The 16,543-nt window shown below is 36.9% G+C and overlaps 1 protein-coding gene and 1 long non-coding RNA gene across 11 annotated transcripts in view; one reads left to right on the plus strand and one right to left on the minus strand.

Moving 5' to 3' along the window:
* The window catches only part of LOC124954605 (circadian locomoter output cycles protein kaput-like), a 32,459-nt gene that overhangs the window by 7,402 nt on the left and 8,514 nt on the right, over positions 1-16,543 (minus strand). For 8 of the 10 annotated variants that reach the window (XR_007102586.1, XR_007102585.1, XR_007102584.1 and 5 more), the window contains exon 1: positions 14,470-15,861. The exons of 1 other annotated variant lie outside the window; for it this stretch is intronic. Coding sequence is in view for 6 of the 9 variants with exons in the window: in XM_047507780.1 (XP_047363736.1) it covers positions 14,470-14,711 (242 nt within the window). In the remaining 3 variants the exon portion in view is untranslated. Of the gene's footprint in view, positions 1-14,469; positions 15,862-16,543 lie in introns of those variants that run through there. One more of the 10 variants, XM_047507775.1, reaches the window with a different exon arrangement.
* Positions 5,070-7,045, plus strand: LOC124954608. The gene is made up of 2 exons (XR_007102587.1): positions 5,070-5,596; positions 5,715-7,045. It is a non-coding gene; the product is annotated as an uncharacterized LOC124954608 (long non-coding RNA).

A 16,543-nucleotide genomic window follows, 5' to 3' on the forward strand; every position in this document is an offset into this window, starting at 1 on the left:
CGTACAACGTATAGATACGTATAACGCATAAAATCCCACAAATGTATGTTTATACTAAACGTATGCATATTTATTCGCAGTATATACATCTGTATAAATATATTTCTTAACATTGTTTATCAGTATTTTCATGTAAAATATGCGTTAATGTCATCGCAATATAATTTTACATTTGAATAAAATTTCAAGGGAAACAGATCTTAGAGTTCGTAAATACATGCTAAGTCGGCTTGCAATAAACAACTGACACTTTGGCCTTCCGTTCGATATCTCCGGGCATCTGGCTGATTGCCTCGAAATACGATTGCCGTCTTTTAGACGATGGATATTCGTAAACAAGACTAAAGTACCAAATAGAATAACTAGAATATTTACGTGTAAGAATGTGCATACACGTATGCGTAGATGGTAAATGTCTATGTATATAATGTACTATATATAAGATTAATGGAAATGACGATGCGACATTCACGACGTATCTAAATTTCGTACGGCATAAATCGCTTGATTTTCGAGCAACTTTGTGCGAGCAAAATATTTTAACAGCTGCAAACACGTTATTTCGCGCTGCAACACTCCCGTTTCTCCTCGGAGCGAGGAAACAGAGAAATGAAGAAAAATCCCTGTTTCTCAAAATATGATATTTTATATCGCGACAAATAAATAAGCTGTGTGTGTGTGTGTGTGTGTGTGTGTGTGTGTGTGTGCGTGCGCGCGCGCGCGCGTGCGTGCATGCATGCACATGGGTGTGTACGTATATATATATAAGGTATATCTTCATTTATTTGTCAAGATTGTAAGATCGACTGTTCCCAACTATCTTAATAATTATCTTATACCCCTATGAACGGTGTATCTGGTTCATTGCCATATCGTCAACAATGGACTCCCGAAAACGTGGATTAAGTGGGAGAAAGAAATAAAGAAAAAAAAAAAGAAAAAAGAAAAGACAGAAAGAAAGAAAGAAAGAAAGAAAAATTGGTGTCTCGAGGTTATCCGAGCAGGTTACACAATGATGAAACTATTCTGTCCAATTATCCAGCAAGCGGCCTTGGACGCTTTATCGCTAACGATAACGAGGGCTAAGAGGATTCCTCGTTTGAATGTTTTGATAGAGTTTGGAGCTCAAGTCCACGGGGGAGCGGTTACGACTATGGCCTCGAAAAATTCAACAAAATCGGTAAGAAAGGCATCGTTCAATATCAAAGCGTATCGATCAATCGCTGTTGCTAAACAATATCTTCATCCGTTAATATGTGTTCGAGCGTGATCGCGAATGCAACGATCTGTAAAAGAACGAAAAGGAATATTTTTAATATCTCGCGGGATAACCGTCAATCGCGGTTCTTGTCTTTGCATTAATTGAAAAAAAAGAAAAAGAAAAGAAAAAAGAAAGAGAAAAAGAAAATGTGTAGCGAAGCGTAGTAACGCTCTTTTCTTATTTCCTTCGTCGACCTATTTAAAAACTGAAAAAAATGATAAAAAAGAAACAAAAAAAAAAAAAAAAAAAAAAAAAGAAAAAAAAAGAACAAAAAAGCAAAGCAAAAAGAGAAAGAGAAACGTATATAGAATGCGTTTGTATCGAACGCTTAGATCTAATGGCATCCGTTAAGAGCGTTAGATTAATTATATACCATCGATCAAGTATTATGATATCGATATTATTTATAGCGTGAGCTTGCAAAACGTATAATCAGCCTCGAACGTTTCTTCCAATTCCTAGGTCCATCTTTATGACAGTGGGGGTGGTCAGGCAAATCGTCAAGTGGGTCGAGTTTACTAGACAATTGTGCGCGTTCAATTATCGATATAATTAAAAACACTTTTCAAGGGATACGATTTCAACGATGCGATCGTTTCGCATAGCTCTCCTGCAAGACGCACAAATATCGTTAAATAACTTGTACTCTCTTTCTCCTTCTCTCTCCCTCATTATCTCTTTCCCTCTTACGCTTATTCACTTTTCTGCATTATTTTGAATTACTTAACTAATCCAATTGAATTTCGTTATTTTCCAAGTTGTCTCGCAATCATCGAATCAAATTCTAATTTTGCATCAAATAAAAATTTATTTTTGGCCAAAGCGCGCATTCTGTACGTACATACGTGCGTACATACCCAAGTATACGTAGTTGTGTTCGAGGAAAGAACGATAAGATATTATTTTTTTATGACAATATTTTCGTGTTTTCTTGATAGACGATTGTGAACTCGACTGAAATCAATCGGATGAGATTACGAGCATATAAAAGATACCGATCATTTTTTAATCATACTTATTGATAAGCTACGAAACTTTAACAATATTCGGGAAATCGTATTGGGCATTATTCGTTCAGAGTCGTTTATCTATTTAACGAAAATCGTTTAACAATGTATATATCTAAAGAACGTCATTATATATGCAACGTACATAACTAATAATAGCAGCAACGAAGCGATCTAAGTATCGCTTATATGTGTGTGTGTGTGTATGTATAAGATAAATAAAAAAGTATGCTTAAAGTTTATATATAAAGCTTATAACCGCAGTTTATTTATTTTATATGACGACATTAATGACAACCTATGAGTTGCTTCTTTATGAACTGATTAGCTTGCCGATCGTGATACAACGAACGCGCACATAGATAATTTCAATTAGAAACTTGACTTTACTTCTTACGTCCTTTAAACGTTAGAAATCAAATCTAAATAAGTGTTTGCAATAAGGAAGAGGAAATAACATTAAATCTATTATATCTAAATTAAGAAAAGTTTCATTATTATAACTCGAGAGGAGGACTTGAGACTTAAGATGTATCTAAGCGCTTGTTCGCTCCCAGTTTCGGCTTACATCATCCGCCATCTTTTTTACTCTCACATATCTGCTGTCCAGGCTTCAAGTAAGAAAGACGATTAAACCGGAAAAGAAGTAGGCAAACGAAGGACAGAGAGCGAGCGAGCGAGCGAGCGAGAGAGAGCGAGAGAGAGAGAGAGAGAGAGAGAGAGCGAGAGAGAGAGAGAGAGAGAGAGAGAGAGAGAGAGAGAGAGAGAGAGAAACGGTTGATAGCTAGTCATGAAATTTCTATTAGAAACATTCCTTACGGTTTCTCTCTTCTGGTGTCTCCTATAAAGGGCCCTCCTTTTTTTCTTTCTTCTTCCTTTTTTTTTTTTTTTATATACCATTCTCGACTATGTAAAAAAAGACAAATCCTTTTCAAGATGTCATTTTTTGTAACAAAGCTTTCGAAAATTCGATCGACGATCACTTTTATCCATCTCGAGAACAGGAAAAGAACAAGATATCAACTTCGATCGATAATCAATTATTTAACACGTTGCCGCACACTTTTAATTTGACGATCGTGCTCAGAAACATTCTTTTTTTTTCAATTGTTTATGACCATCATATGAAATTGAGCGTGAGTCGTTATGTGCAAGACGGCTATAGCCATCATTTCCGGCAACGTGTTAATATCGATATTGCAATTGCTATCTTCTCACGAACAAAAGCCAAATGATTTATCTTCATTTTTTTCTTTGTTCGTAGATATTTTTTATAGTACATATAGCTTAAATAACTGAAAAGACATACGACTTTTCTATTTCGATAAAGGATTCTTGCTATATGCCAACTCTGTGTTTTTCGATACATCGGATGACGCATGCATCCTTCGGCGCATAGAAAGAGAGGAAGGGAGGAGGGAGGGAGAGAGAGTGAATCAAAGAGAAAGAGAAAAGACGCTTGCTGCGTCGAATGCGTCGGGTAGGTCGCGGTAAATCTCTTTGTCTTCCTCTTCCGGTTCCTTTTTCAATATATAAACTTTAAGTATACTTTTTTATACTTTTATATATATATATATATTTATTTTTTTTTTCTTATTTCTTCATTCATTTGCCCGATATCAGGTTTCGTTAAATCTGATTTGAATTTCAGTTCGATTCATAATTTTTCATTTGTAATTGGATTAAAAATGTTATCCTGCCGGAAATATATCTCGATAAAATATAGCTATCTGGAAATTAGTCTGAACGGAGGTGACTGCGTCATCGTTTTTTTACAAGTGATACACCGACATTTATAGTGATGATGTTTCGAGCAGACCCATTGAACAAGGGACGAAAAAATTTTATTTCTCGCAAGATCACAAACCTATCTTAATAATAATAATTCATTGCTTTTCATTCTAAAAATGAATCAAACGCAAATAAGAACGTCTCGAGACGCAAAAGCAAAGGACCCTTATCCTCCTTCCCCCCCCCCCCCCTTTCTCTCGGTCCTCACCTTTTGCACTTGTACATCCCTCCGAAGCTTTCGAAGGAGAGTTATATTTCAGTAGCATATCGCCGAGTTTGCGAGCGAAAAACACAAAAACGACGAGCAAAAAAGAGAAAAAAGAGTCGTCTGGATAGCGTATGTACGTACATGAGTACAAGATCGATATATCAGTCTAGCTTTAGGTGTAACGGGGCGTACAAGTGTGTAGGTAGATAGGTAGGTAGGTAGGTAGGTAGGTAGGTAGGTAGGTAGGTATGCATGTATGTACGTACGTATCCATTCTTTCTCGTCCTGACTACGCGTTCAAGGTCATGGTTACGAATTAGCCCGAGTAGAGTCATACGTTTGTACGAACCGTCGTACAATTTTCTTTGTTTTTTATTTATGATTATATCGGAAAGATTTTGATAAACAAATCGTTTGCAATATAACGAAAGGAGAATAAACAAATAATCTACGACGAAGCTTTACGATGTGTTTTTTTTGTCTCTTCGAAATCGTTGAAAATAAAAAGACTAAACAGTATCGATAAGTACATTTTCATTATTAGTCATTTCTAAACGTAAAGATCGCGAAATTATTGATAAAACAAGTAGATTGCTAAAAAGGGAGTGATATTATATCTGGCAAGTTCAAGGCTTGAGAAAAATGTTGAGAACCATCAAGTTTGAAAACCACTGCGAAATTTGGGCGTCGACGTGGGGAAAAGCAGGCTGTCTGTGAGGAAGGGTGGGGAGGGTGAGACACGCCAGGCAAGCAGGGCGGCGGTGGCGTTGCTCGTGGTGGTAGTAGTGTAGCAGTAGCAATAGTACCAGTAGTAGTAGTAGTAGTTTAGCCGTCGTCGCAATAGTAATAGTAGTGGTACTTGTGTCGTAGTAGTAGTCGTCTTCGTCGCGTTTCAATCCGCGTCCTGCCTCACTGCGAGCCTGCGTGAGCCTTTCGAATTCGCCAGAGCCCGGTCAACAGCCCCGAATCTCTCCTCTCTCTCTCTCTCTCCCTCTCTCTCTCTCTCTCTCTCTCTCTCTCTCTCTCCTTCCCCTCGTTCGCTTCTCCCTGTCTCTCGTAAATCAACGTATCTCCCCCACTAAAGCAGTCGGCGTGTACCACCTCTTTTTACTCCGATCGACCAGACTATGTGTTCTCTCTCTCTCTCTCTCTCTCTCTCTCTCTCTCTCTCTCTCCTCTCAGTTTCTCGCTTTCTCGATTTTACGGATCACACCTATTCCTTCTCTTTCGTTCGATTCGTTCGTGTTTAAATTTAAAAAAAGAAGATACAGAAAATAACGATTTTGTCGAGCTGCTCCATTTTATATGGGTCCACGAACGTGTAAAAAGGTTTGCAGATAAAATTCAAATGGGCGACTAAGAAAATTGTCCGACGAGAATGCTCAATCGTAAATCCGCGCATATCCCGATAAAATCGATTTCAACGTTTATTTCTACAATTCCATAGATGGATGGAATATGAAAAGAGAAGAGGGTTTAGGAAGATGGGTGGGTGGATGGAGGCAGACGATACGCCACGACCACGCCTATGCGCATCTCTCGACGGCCAGACGCCCTTTCTCCCTTTAACGCGTCTCGCACCCTCGCAACAGCCCTCTCGATGTTCGACCATGACCACCCTTCGGCAGACTGCGTGAGGGTGGTAGAGGAAGGTGACCTTCGTACGCCATACCTTCAACGAGACTACAAGAGAGGAAGGGGGGAGGGAGAGAGAGAGAGACAGTATACGTGTGCGTGTGAGAGAGAATTCTGCGTCGTTCGGCGTTGTCGTTCGGCGTCGTTCGGCGTCGTTCGGCGTCGTTCGGCGTCGTTCGGAAAATGGCGTTTTTATATTTCTTCGATATTTCACTCGATTCATTCTTTAAAGCGTCTTCTTCTCTGTATCGAAGAAGACGACGAGTTCTCTTACTATTTCCGACTAGCCGCACACGAAGCAGCAGAGGTGGCAAGTAGATAAGGATCGCAAGCCAGACCAGACGCGATTCAGCATTGAGTAGTTACAGCCGCCATATTTCTCACAATACGCATTTAAGTGTTTTTTACTTTGCCGATGCAAGATTCTCGTCATTCGTTATCCGTTGATAATGATCACGCAACGCCATGAAAATAAAGAACGACGAGTGGGAGAAAGCTGCGCTAAAGAAAATGTTTTGCCGATGAAAAAGCAAAAAGGACTTTGGTATTAAAGAAAAACTTGCGCGTTACATAAAAACGACGAGATTCTTATAAAATAAAACCATCGTCGCCCACTAGCAAATGCCTTTTTTCATCTTTGCTCGCTTTGATATAACATTTTTATCTCTGAAATCTTAGCTCTTGAAAGATATTCTTCGCACGAATTTCGCACGAAATAAACGTGGATTATTTTCTTTTTTTCACGATGCAAAGGACAACAACATTCGACAAACGTTCTCAACAATTTTATACACCGGTCATTTTCTGTCCTCGATTTCGTTCTTGTTTCGTTGTCGTCGTCCTTTTTTAGATCACAAATGAGCCAACGAATACTAAATTTGCAACGATCATTATGACGACGACGAAGGTAGCAATTTTTTTTCTTCAAAAATTGTTTGAATACAGGAATGATTTGAAAATGTACAATCGGCTCTGCGCAAAAATAAAGCTATTAAACATTTTTCACGATTTGAACAATAGTAGTAGTAGATTTGAACAATAGTAATTTATGCAATAAGTAATAGAAACCTCGCTTATTTCATATTTAATTTTACACCTTCGTCGTTCGATCTTCTTTCCTATACTTGAAAAAAAAAAAAGAAAAGAAAAAAAAAAAAAAAAAAAAAGAGAGAGAAAAAAAAATCGTACAATATCGTTAATTATTTTTATTACATAAATTGGATCTCCCTATTTGCCACTATATTTTAATCTAAAGTTGCAGCGTCGTCTCGTCGGTCAGTAACCCACGAAACATGTTCGTCATTTTAATTCGTCCGTGCCGCGTGTGACATTGCGTTAAAAGAAAAAAAGAAGAAGGAAGAGAAGAAGAAAAAAACGTATGCGCACGTAATAAACAACACGGAGACAAGAGAGAGTACTGATCGATCCCCGACGATGCAAGATTTCGATCTTAATGAATTTTTATTAGCCGAACTTAAAAGACCTCAGCCCCAAGTTGCAAATTGACGCATTCCGAAGTCTATTATGTCACGTGGCGTACAAAGAAAATGAATTACGTCATGAAATGTTTTGTTATTAAAACGCATAACCATAAGAGTCGAGGCGAGCAGTAGCGCGCGGCCCACAGAATTCTTCGACTAAAATTCGACTGATAAGAAAATATAATCTATAGACATCTATAGACGGAAGAAAGGAGATTTTAATATTCCCCGCTCTTTTCCACATTCCCTTATTATTCCTTGTAACATCGACTACGTCTCACGTGACGTGCACGTTACGTGAATCGCATTACAGACTGAAAAGTAGTTGGTGTTACAGCACGAATCAAACCGTAGGACGGATACGCACTTCCGATCGAATCATCTTCCTGCTGTTTTTCTTTGCCGAATTCCCATTGGATAAGTGAAACGCACGATGGTCATCGCAAATTGCAAACAAATCTATACGACCATTTTACGTATTACGAACTATGAGATATCCCACGATGACATCTGACTAACTTATTGTTTTTTTTTTTTTCTTTTTCTTCTTTTTTTTTTTTTTTTTTTTTTTATCGAAATCAAATATTAAATTGATTATTAATGCGTTTTGAATCTTCTCCACGAAAGTTCTCCGAAACGATGTACTTACTTATCATCCTTCATTATAGTCTGTGATCCATCATTATGATCTCGATCCATCAAATGTGCACGTATACATACTTTATTTATTACTTTATGAATATATTTTTTCTATTGCAATCGATACGGACATTGCAATTGAATCCCTATACTCATTGACAGATTTTTCATTACACATTGAGTAATATGGAGTATAATTTGGAGTATTTAAATAAAAGAGAACTTTACATATTTTTGTCTCTTTTTCCGAGAAAGTAATTTTCTTCTTTTTTTTTTTCTTTCTTCTACCTTCGCGACGTAGACAGGTACCTTGGTTTACAATTTTATGTGCGAAGGTCACAAGTGCGCCGTAGTATGGACAGCTGTTTGCCTGAGGCCAAGAAACTATTAACGAGTTTGCCGTTCGATACGTTATTTAATCAATTGCACTCGTTTATACGCGATTGCCCGTAAGAGTCGTTTCGACGAGCCGATCGATCGACGTTGCCTCTCTAAGAAAAATCATTTTGTCTTTCAAAGAACGGAAATTCTCCACTTCAAAATCTCCGATTCTTTTTTAATAAATCTTAATAAATTATTCACAAAGTCATATGTACTTGTCCATCCTCCTGTTGGTTTATCAAGTTGAAAGATTCTTTAATTTTCGCGATCTATCGCAGAAATGAAAGAAAAAAAGAAAGGAACAAAGAGAAAAAGACATAAAATAAATCCTATCCCTTGTTATTTAATTAGTTAAGCTAACAAAAGTAATCGAGTGCATCGAATGATCGTCGAAAGTTTCAATCATAAATAAAAGTGAAGGCTCGGCGGCAGATTCGGTCGTCGACCCCTGTCGAAAATTGCATGTTTCCTTCGTATTAGACTTTTATCTCTCGATGCTTTAATTACGATTATCTTGTACGTTTAACGAACGTTAACATATAAACGTGCGTGCATGTCCATGTCCACATATGCATGTATATGTATGCATACGCACGCTCATTTCGTCCAATCGATTCGTAAAGCTTTCTACAAGAGCCTAAGCACAGAGTAAATCCACTTTAAGTGCAATTAATAATCGGTCGAGCCTGCTGCTGCTGCTGCTGCTCCATGCACGTGTAAGAAAAAAAAATCACTATCTTTAAACGTGGCACGTGACGTTCAAGCCGAAGAAAATTAAAAAAAAGAAAGAAAAAAGAAAAGAAACAAAAAGACAAAAAAGAAAGGAAGAAAGGAGGAATATAGTTTAATACTTTTTTTTTTTTTTTTTTTTTTTTTTTTTTTTTTTTTTTTTTTTTTTCTTTTTTTTTTGAGGGCCGCAAAGGGTTCAATTCGAACGTGAAATCGTTAAAATTCATAATCTACGCTCGACGGCCCGTACAAATTGACAGCTAATGGCCTTCTTCGGTTCGGTGAAGCTAATTAGGAGAGGAAGAGAGAGAGAGAGAGAGAGAGAGAGAGAGAGAAAGCGAACGTGTGCACTTACTGGAAAAATCGTTGTACAAAGGTACCGATCGCTCGTTTGTCGCATTTATCGGTATATGGTAATCGTACGCAAGTAAATTATCGAGTGATATTAATTAACGATATTGCGATAATACGATTAACGTATATTTAGTGCAAATTACATCGGCTCGTTATTGCACATTCTGAAATAACTTTTGCAATTGCTGTAGACATTAGTATATAAATAATTATTAATATTATTGAAGCAAATTTTCGTGCAAATTTTCAATAGAAAGTTATATAAGACCTCGGACACATATACTCGACAAACGATCCTCTATTACTCCTCCTTTCATGATTCAGCTAACGGAAGAAAAACTTTTTTCTTTGGAATAACAAGGAAATGTAGTAGTAAGTATATGTCATAACTCACGTAGCATCGTTATCAAATAACGGGTGATATCACCCGTAAAGTATATCGTAGGAGAGACTTATATTATGCAAGAACGAAATACCCATGAACGAGAAACTATCTTTGATAAAGAAGGTGAAATAATATATACTCGTGTATATATTATTCTTTCCCCGCATTAGATTAGATCGATTCAACGCCTAATTAATAATTAATAATGTTTGATAATAATATTTTACCATTTTTAGGGGGAAAAGGAAAAAAGACACTTTTTTTTTTTTTTTTTTTTTTTTTTTTTTTTTTTTTTTTTTTTTTTTTTTTTTTTTTTTCTATTCTCCCGTTTAATAGGCAGAGCCCTTTCTCCTCGCCTTTTCTCCTGTCCAGTCGATTTAATGTGCATAATGCGTCGCACGCAACATGCACCCAGACGAGTTTTTTCCATTTTTTTTCTTTTTCTTGCGAAAGAGGGTAGTTATACCGTAACTCTCACTCTACCTTTCGGTAATCGACATTAGGAGGGACGTTTAACGACTTGCTCTCGTTGTCACGCAGTATTCGTATTTCCACGAAATCGTCCGCCCACCACTTATCGTTAGTTTTCAGCGACTAAAACGAACGCAATGGCGCATCTAATGCAAAACAGCTTATATGTCTATTTTAGTTTATTTTGAAAAATATTTACCAAGTGTATCGTCGAACAGATAAGGTACTCATGTGTTATCGTCGAGCGATACGAGAAAATGCAAAGTTTAAACTAAAATTCTGAAACTCAATGAAAAATTATCTAAACTTTATTTTGCGCATGTATATGTATTTTATGGGTATAGAAAATGGCAATATGAATTCATTATTTCATGTTAAAACTCTTTGATATGTATTATAAAACGTACCAATGTATGCCTTGCAACGAAACATCAATTTCTTTGTTCACGTATCGCTAATGTAATTTACAAAATAGAACGACAAATATGCGAGATTAATACCGACATTGACAGATGTTTTCTATGGGTGTTTGGACATAAAGTTTCGAAAGAGAGATATCGCGAGCGAAACGAGTGTTGTGGTAGGGCGAGAAATTGCGGTAGGACGTCGTACCTGTTGCACCACCACGTATCTATGTACATGAAATACATATTTAATAATTTTTCGTGAAAATTCATATTGAAAAACAAAAGAGAGAGAGAGAGAGAGAGAGAGAGATGAAACTTCTTGGTAATGATTAACTAACCTTACCACCTCTTTTATAGCTTGAGTTACGAGATACGTCATTTCAAATGCACACGTTCTGTATCTCGAGCACGCAACCCCGCATATGCAGTTTTTTATCGTCTACTCTCCAAGTCTAATCAAAAGTACGAGAAACGATAATTCTCTTGTTAAGCGCGAATGCAAGCTGCGTAGCGGTCCTATCATCGAAATAAATTTTCATCGAATTTCAATCGAATCGAAAAAGAAAAGAAATAATATGATACAATGCAAATTTTGTTCATCTCCTCAAATGTAACCAAGACGACCTTGCAGACCATTTTTTTTCCCCGAGTCTCGAAGAAAATATTTTTTGAATGCCATCACATTATAGGTCAAATGAAATGCAAAAGAAGTTTTAATTCTGTTGTCGAGAAAAAAGGAAAAGAAATATGGAAAAAATAGATATAAAAATAAAAGGAAAAGAAAAAAGAGTCGCGAGTGGACGGTCGTCAAACGGGAGAAAGAGACGAGTTCGAGATAATTAATTCTTCTTCGTTCTGTTATCCTTGAAGACGAATCGCACGAGGAAGAAGTTTCTTTCGTGTGCTCCTTTTTTTCTGCTTTTTCTTTCACTTTTTTCGCGTCGCTGATGTGGAATCAGCATGTACCTACATACACAGGCTGATTAGATTGGAACGTAGATATCTATAAGTTTGCTTATAAGTTTGTGCGCTACTACGCAAACCACTTATCAATATGTCCGATCAAAGATATTATTGCAATTAACAAATGAATCTGACTCCTTCTTCTTCTTCTTCTTCTTCTTTTTTCTCTCTTTTTTTTTTTCTTTTTTCTTTTTTTAATAACTATCGATCAACTCTGTTCCACTCGTCATTTAATAACGTAATAATGTGTTGTTTACATAAGAATATTGAAGCTTAACTCGACAAAATAGACAGTAGTAGCTCTTCTAGTAGCATTTCTATCTCGCCTTACATTTTCGATCACTATTTTGCTCTATTCTGCGAACACATATTCGAAATGCAATATGAAATTTGAATTCGTAATAGGCCATTTGATATTTGCTTAATCAATGATAACTACTAATCTAATATAACTAGATAACTACTAAATTAAGCAAATATGCAAATATAAGTAACATTATGAACAATACCACGGGCAACCAATTTGCAGAATTGAAAGAGTTTCCAACTGAAGCTCGGTACGATTCAATTCACTCGTAATACAATTTGTCTTGAAATAAGTGGAATATAGAGGGGGTGGGGAGGAGGGTAAGCAAGTCAATTCGGAGTCATCTTTTCTGCGACTCCATTCCACCATCATCCCCTTCCCTTCTCTCTCGTAAGCTAAAAATAAAAATAAAACAGATGAATTTGACTCGAGCTTACGAAATTCGTGGTAGGAATAACGATGATGAACTTTGATGACGAACGAGACGAAGCTTCGAGCTTTCCTCGATGAATCCCAAAGGAAAAAACAAAGAGTTTGATTGCTTTTAGCGTCGTCGGGACGATCTTACGAATGGCCTTAACTGAATCCCCTCTTTTTCGTGGGCACGCATAAAAGGTGCTTCTTCGTCTCCTCTGAAGATGCGACCTATGTACTCTTATGTGTTTGTTTCGTTAAAGACTGGACCAGCGCGAATAAATTTCCGCAAGGTTGAAAAAGGTTGAACGATTCAAATGACACGGAGCTTTGTCTATAAGATGTTTTCTTCTCCCGTGAGAAATATTCATGTATAAAAATATTCTCTAACCCGTGACCTTCGTTATTCATTTTCTTTTTTCTTTCTTTCTTTCTTTCTTTCTTTTTTGGGGGGTTTTTTTTTTTTTTTTTTTTTTTCTTTTTCTTTTTCCTTTTCTTTTCTCTTCTTTTAATATTTATCATCGAAATAACGATTTCGAATAATATAATGTTTTTCATTTATAAGGCAGGTGAAAAAGAAACCAGTTGCCAAATTGTCTAGTAAGTAAATCATATCTTTTGAGAGACTACGTTATAAGGCAAACTTGATGGTCCTGAGAATACGAATCGTAAGAAAGTGAACAAGGTCGTCAAGTATTCGTGGACCGGGTGTGACATTTTCGTCATCAAGGATGATCGTCGGAAAAAAACGAACATAAAAAGAAGAAAATAATAATAATAATAATAATAATAATAATAATAATAATAATAAAATAAGTTTTTCTTTTATCTTTTCGTTCGCAATTTTTACTTTCTTCATTAGATTTAATTATTTCTAATAGACACGATGGACAGTTTTCTTTACTAGCTGTTTGAGATTAGAAGATTCGTCGCGTTAGATTCGCAATGCGTGGATATATCATAATCTTTCGTCTAAAGTAAAGGTAAATACTTTCTCACGAATTTTCGACATGCATATGTACGGATGTATATAAAAGTTCTCTTGAGAAAATATTTCTCATTAAAACCTTTTTCGACAGAAACGATTACTTCGCTCCTTATAAATTTCAGCGATCGCGATTGGCTTGATTAAAATCCAATTAGCCATGCAAATATATTCTCGACTTATCCCGAGAAAGTCGACGATTGTCGATGACGAAATTTGACGAATTCGCACAAGTTCCTTCTTACCGAAATCTTTACATGTAGTATATAATAATTATGTGCACTTGACGTTAGAGAATATTTCATTCCTCTAAATAGTTATATTCTAAATATAATTATCTTTTTCCTCGAATTATAAGAAGTTAAATGCTTCTTCTTTTTCTCCTTCTCCCCCATCTTCATTATATATACACGATCAAACAGATATTTTGTCATCTTGATGGAACATCTATACGGAAAAAGAGTATACGAATTACAAAAAGTGCTTGCTAAACCGAAAACACAGCCTCACGGTCATTCCGAGCGTGCACGAAATACAAGGCTAAATGAGAGAGAGAGAGAGAGAGAGAGAGAATATAATTTTTACACTTTTCGACGTAGCTTATTTTTCAGCTTGGATCGATGAACAAATCATCCTCACTTGCAGTAGATAGTAAAAGTGTTATTCTAAGTTCCTAAAAGCTTTTTTACAAAAAAATACAAAAACAAAAAGGCATTAAATTTTGATAACAAAGTAAAAAAAGAAACAAACAACGCATCTATTACATATTTTCCATTCTATATTATCATTTCTTAAAAATGGAAACGATAACTGTGAAGCCATCGTTTTAAAGGAACGCGACGAATCGAAAAATAATGCATTATAGTTTACATATGAGATAAACCTTTAGGAAGAACAACGAGCGGTCGACCGAAAAAAAAAAAAAAAAAAAAAAAAAAGAAAAAAAGAAAAAAAAAAAAAGGTAAAAAAGTAATACGTTATGTATGTATAAAATACATCGTAAATATGTTATGACCGGAAAAAACCGACGTGAAAAACAACGTTGTCTGACCTTGACAACGGTAGATCCATGCCACTCGATCCCCTCAGATGATGTTGAAGCTGATGATGATGGTGTTGATGCTGATGCTGCGGCGTATCGTCGACACCGACGATACCGAGATGAACGTTCTGTTGCTGTGGATGTTGAAAGGCAATTCCTCTCAAGTAAGTCCGTGGTTGCTGCTGCTGTTGCTGAAGCTGTTGTTTTTGTTGTTGTTGTTGTTGTTGCTGTTGTTGTTGTTGGGACCACATTTTTTTCTTTCTTTTTTCTCTTTCTGGAGCTTACTACACGTCGTTAGAAAGTCGTCGTCGTCGTCGTTGCAAACAACTACAGAAAAAAAACCTATTCTCATTCTTTGTCATGTTCGTTCTTGACTGCGAGCACTTGTACGATCGATCTCTCTTCAATGATTTTCATGTGGCATTGAACGGAAAATGAAAGGATTAATAAAGAAAGGAAAATATTCCATTGCGGAATAAAGTTGTCGTTTTCCTTTCCTTTTGTTTCGTTTCCGTCGTAATCAAAATTCTTCGTTGACTAAATCCAAAGTTCCCAAGTTGTCCTTATGTTGATAACTGCGTCATCATCAAGAAGCTTCAATAAACAATGCAATGGCGTCGTTGCAGCGACGAAAATGACGATGGTCATTGTCACATCTTCGTAAATCGGAACAAAGTCTATGCAACTTCTCTTCCTTTCTCTTTCACCCTCTCTCCGTCGTTTTCTTTATTTTTCTCTTATTTGATCCAGCTGATTCAATCCGATCTCTATTTGGATCGCGCTATTCCCGCGGAAGAACTCCGATCGTTCACTCCGTGAGATTGTCGACCTTGAAACCGTGTACCATATCCCAAAAGAGGAAAAGAAGAGGTGAGGACAATGGCACAAGATGCGTAGTAATTGCGTATTATTTTTCTAAAAGAAGCATACACGATACTCCGTAGATAGTCGCGCACATAGAGGAGAGTACGCACCAACTTCTGTTTACACGAACGACGTTGACGACCGCGAGAATAACGAAGACGACAAAGATAGACGATGAAGACAACGAGAGGAGCAGAAACGTTTTAAAAATTCATTTTCCATGCTCCGAGTTCACAAAGAGGCCAAAGTCCGTTCTATCAGCGACCTTGACACAGTGTTCTCGAACGATCAGATGAAAAATGGGAAGGCGAGAAGCTCCTCGATATGATTAGATATAAAAAGGATATAAAATGAATCTTTCTCACGAGGAGCCGTAGGTCGAGTTCTTTGTCAATGAAGATAGAAAAGAGGAAAAATGTCAAAGGTCAACGCACACACTGTCTCGTCTAAAAGCTAACCGGCTTCGTGAATCGCTACAAGGATAGAATGAGGAAAGAACACACCCACACCGCGCTGCAGCTCGAGGCTGACTGCCGCTACGCAGCTACCCCCACTCTTGGCTAGCCGACGGCTCGGTACTTGTTCCCCTCCACTGACACTTAGCTCGGAAGACGAGCTCGCTACTCTCGCTCTCCTTCGAGGGCCGGGGGAACTTACGGGGGCAGAACCGATAGTGCCTAGCCGTACCGGTAGCGCATAGCAAGCGATAACGACGAAATTTTAAGCTTTCCTCACATCGGAAGGAGCTTGCCTCCGTTGTCCGCGCCCGATGATTTTTTAACGGACGGACGATATATAAGCGCATACAAATTTCTTGTCATTTGCGATCTTTTTGCACAACTAAAAAAATATAATTTCTTCTCATATACTTGTAAGATCAAAGTTTGACGTGCAAAGTCTTGTATAAAAATATTATCTATCTTCTCGCGACTTGACATTTCTTCAATAAGGCACAGATTACCGATAATGCCTTATTTTGTTTACCTTATTTTGGAATACCCAAATACGATTTTATTTTATCAATGGTCCGCTCGTTTATGAGACGAATGGCTAACATTGGTAAGAAAAAAGAAGAGAAAAGAAAAGAAAAAAAAAAAAAAAAAAAAAAAAAAAAAAAAAGAGAGAGAGAGGAACAAAGACAACTCAAATTTTATGAATTATCTCCATGGTGGTATTATACCTTAATGGGATTACAACAAGCGCGTGCATTGCAATCAAT

This window comes from Vespa velutina, chromosome 15, assembly GCF_912470025.1.
Source record: "Vespa velutina chromosome 15, iVesVel2.1, whole genome shotgun sequence".
In the NCBI taxonomy this organism is placed as follows: Eukaryota; Metazoa; Arthropoda; class Insecta; order Hymenoptera; family Vespidae; genus Vespa; species Vespa velutina.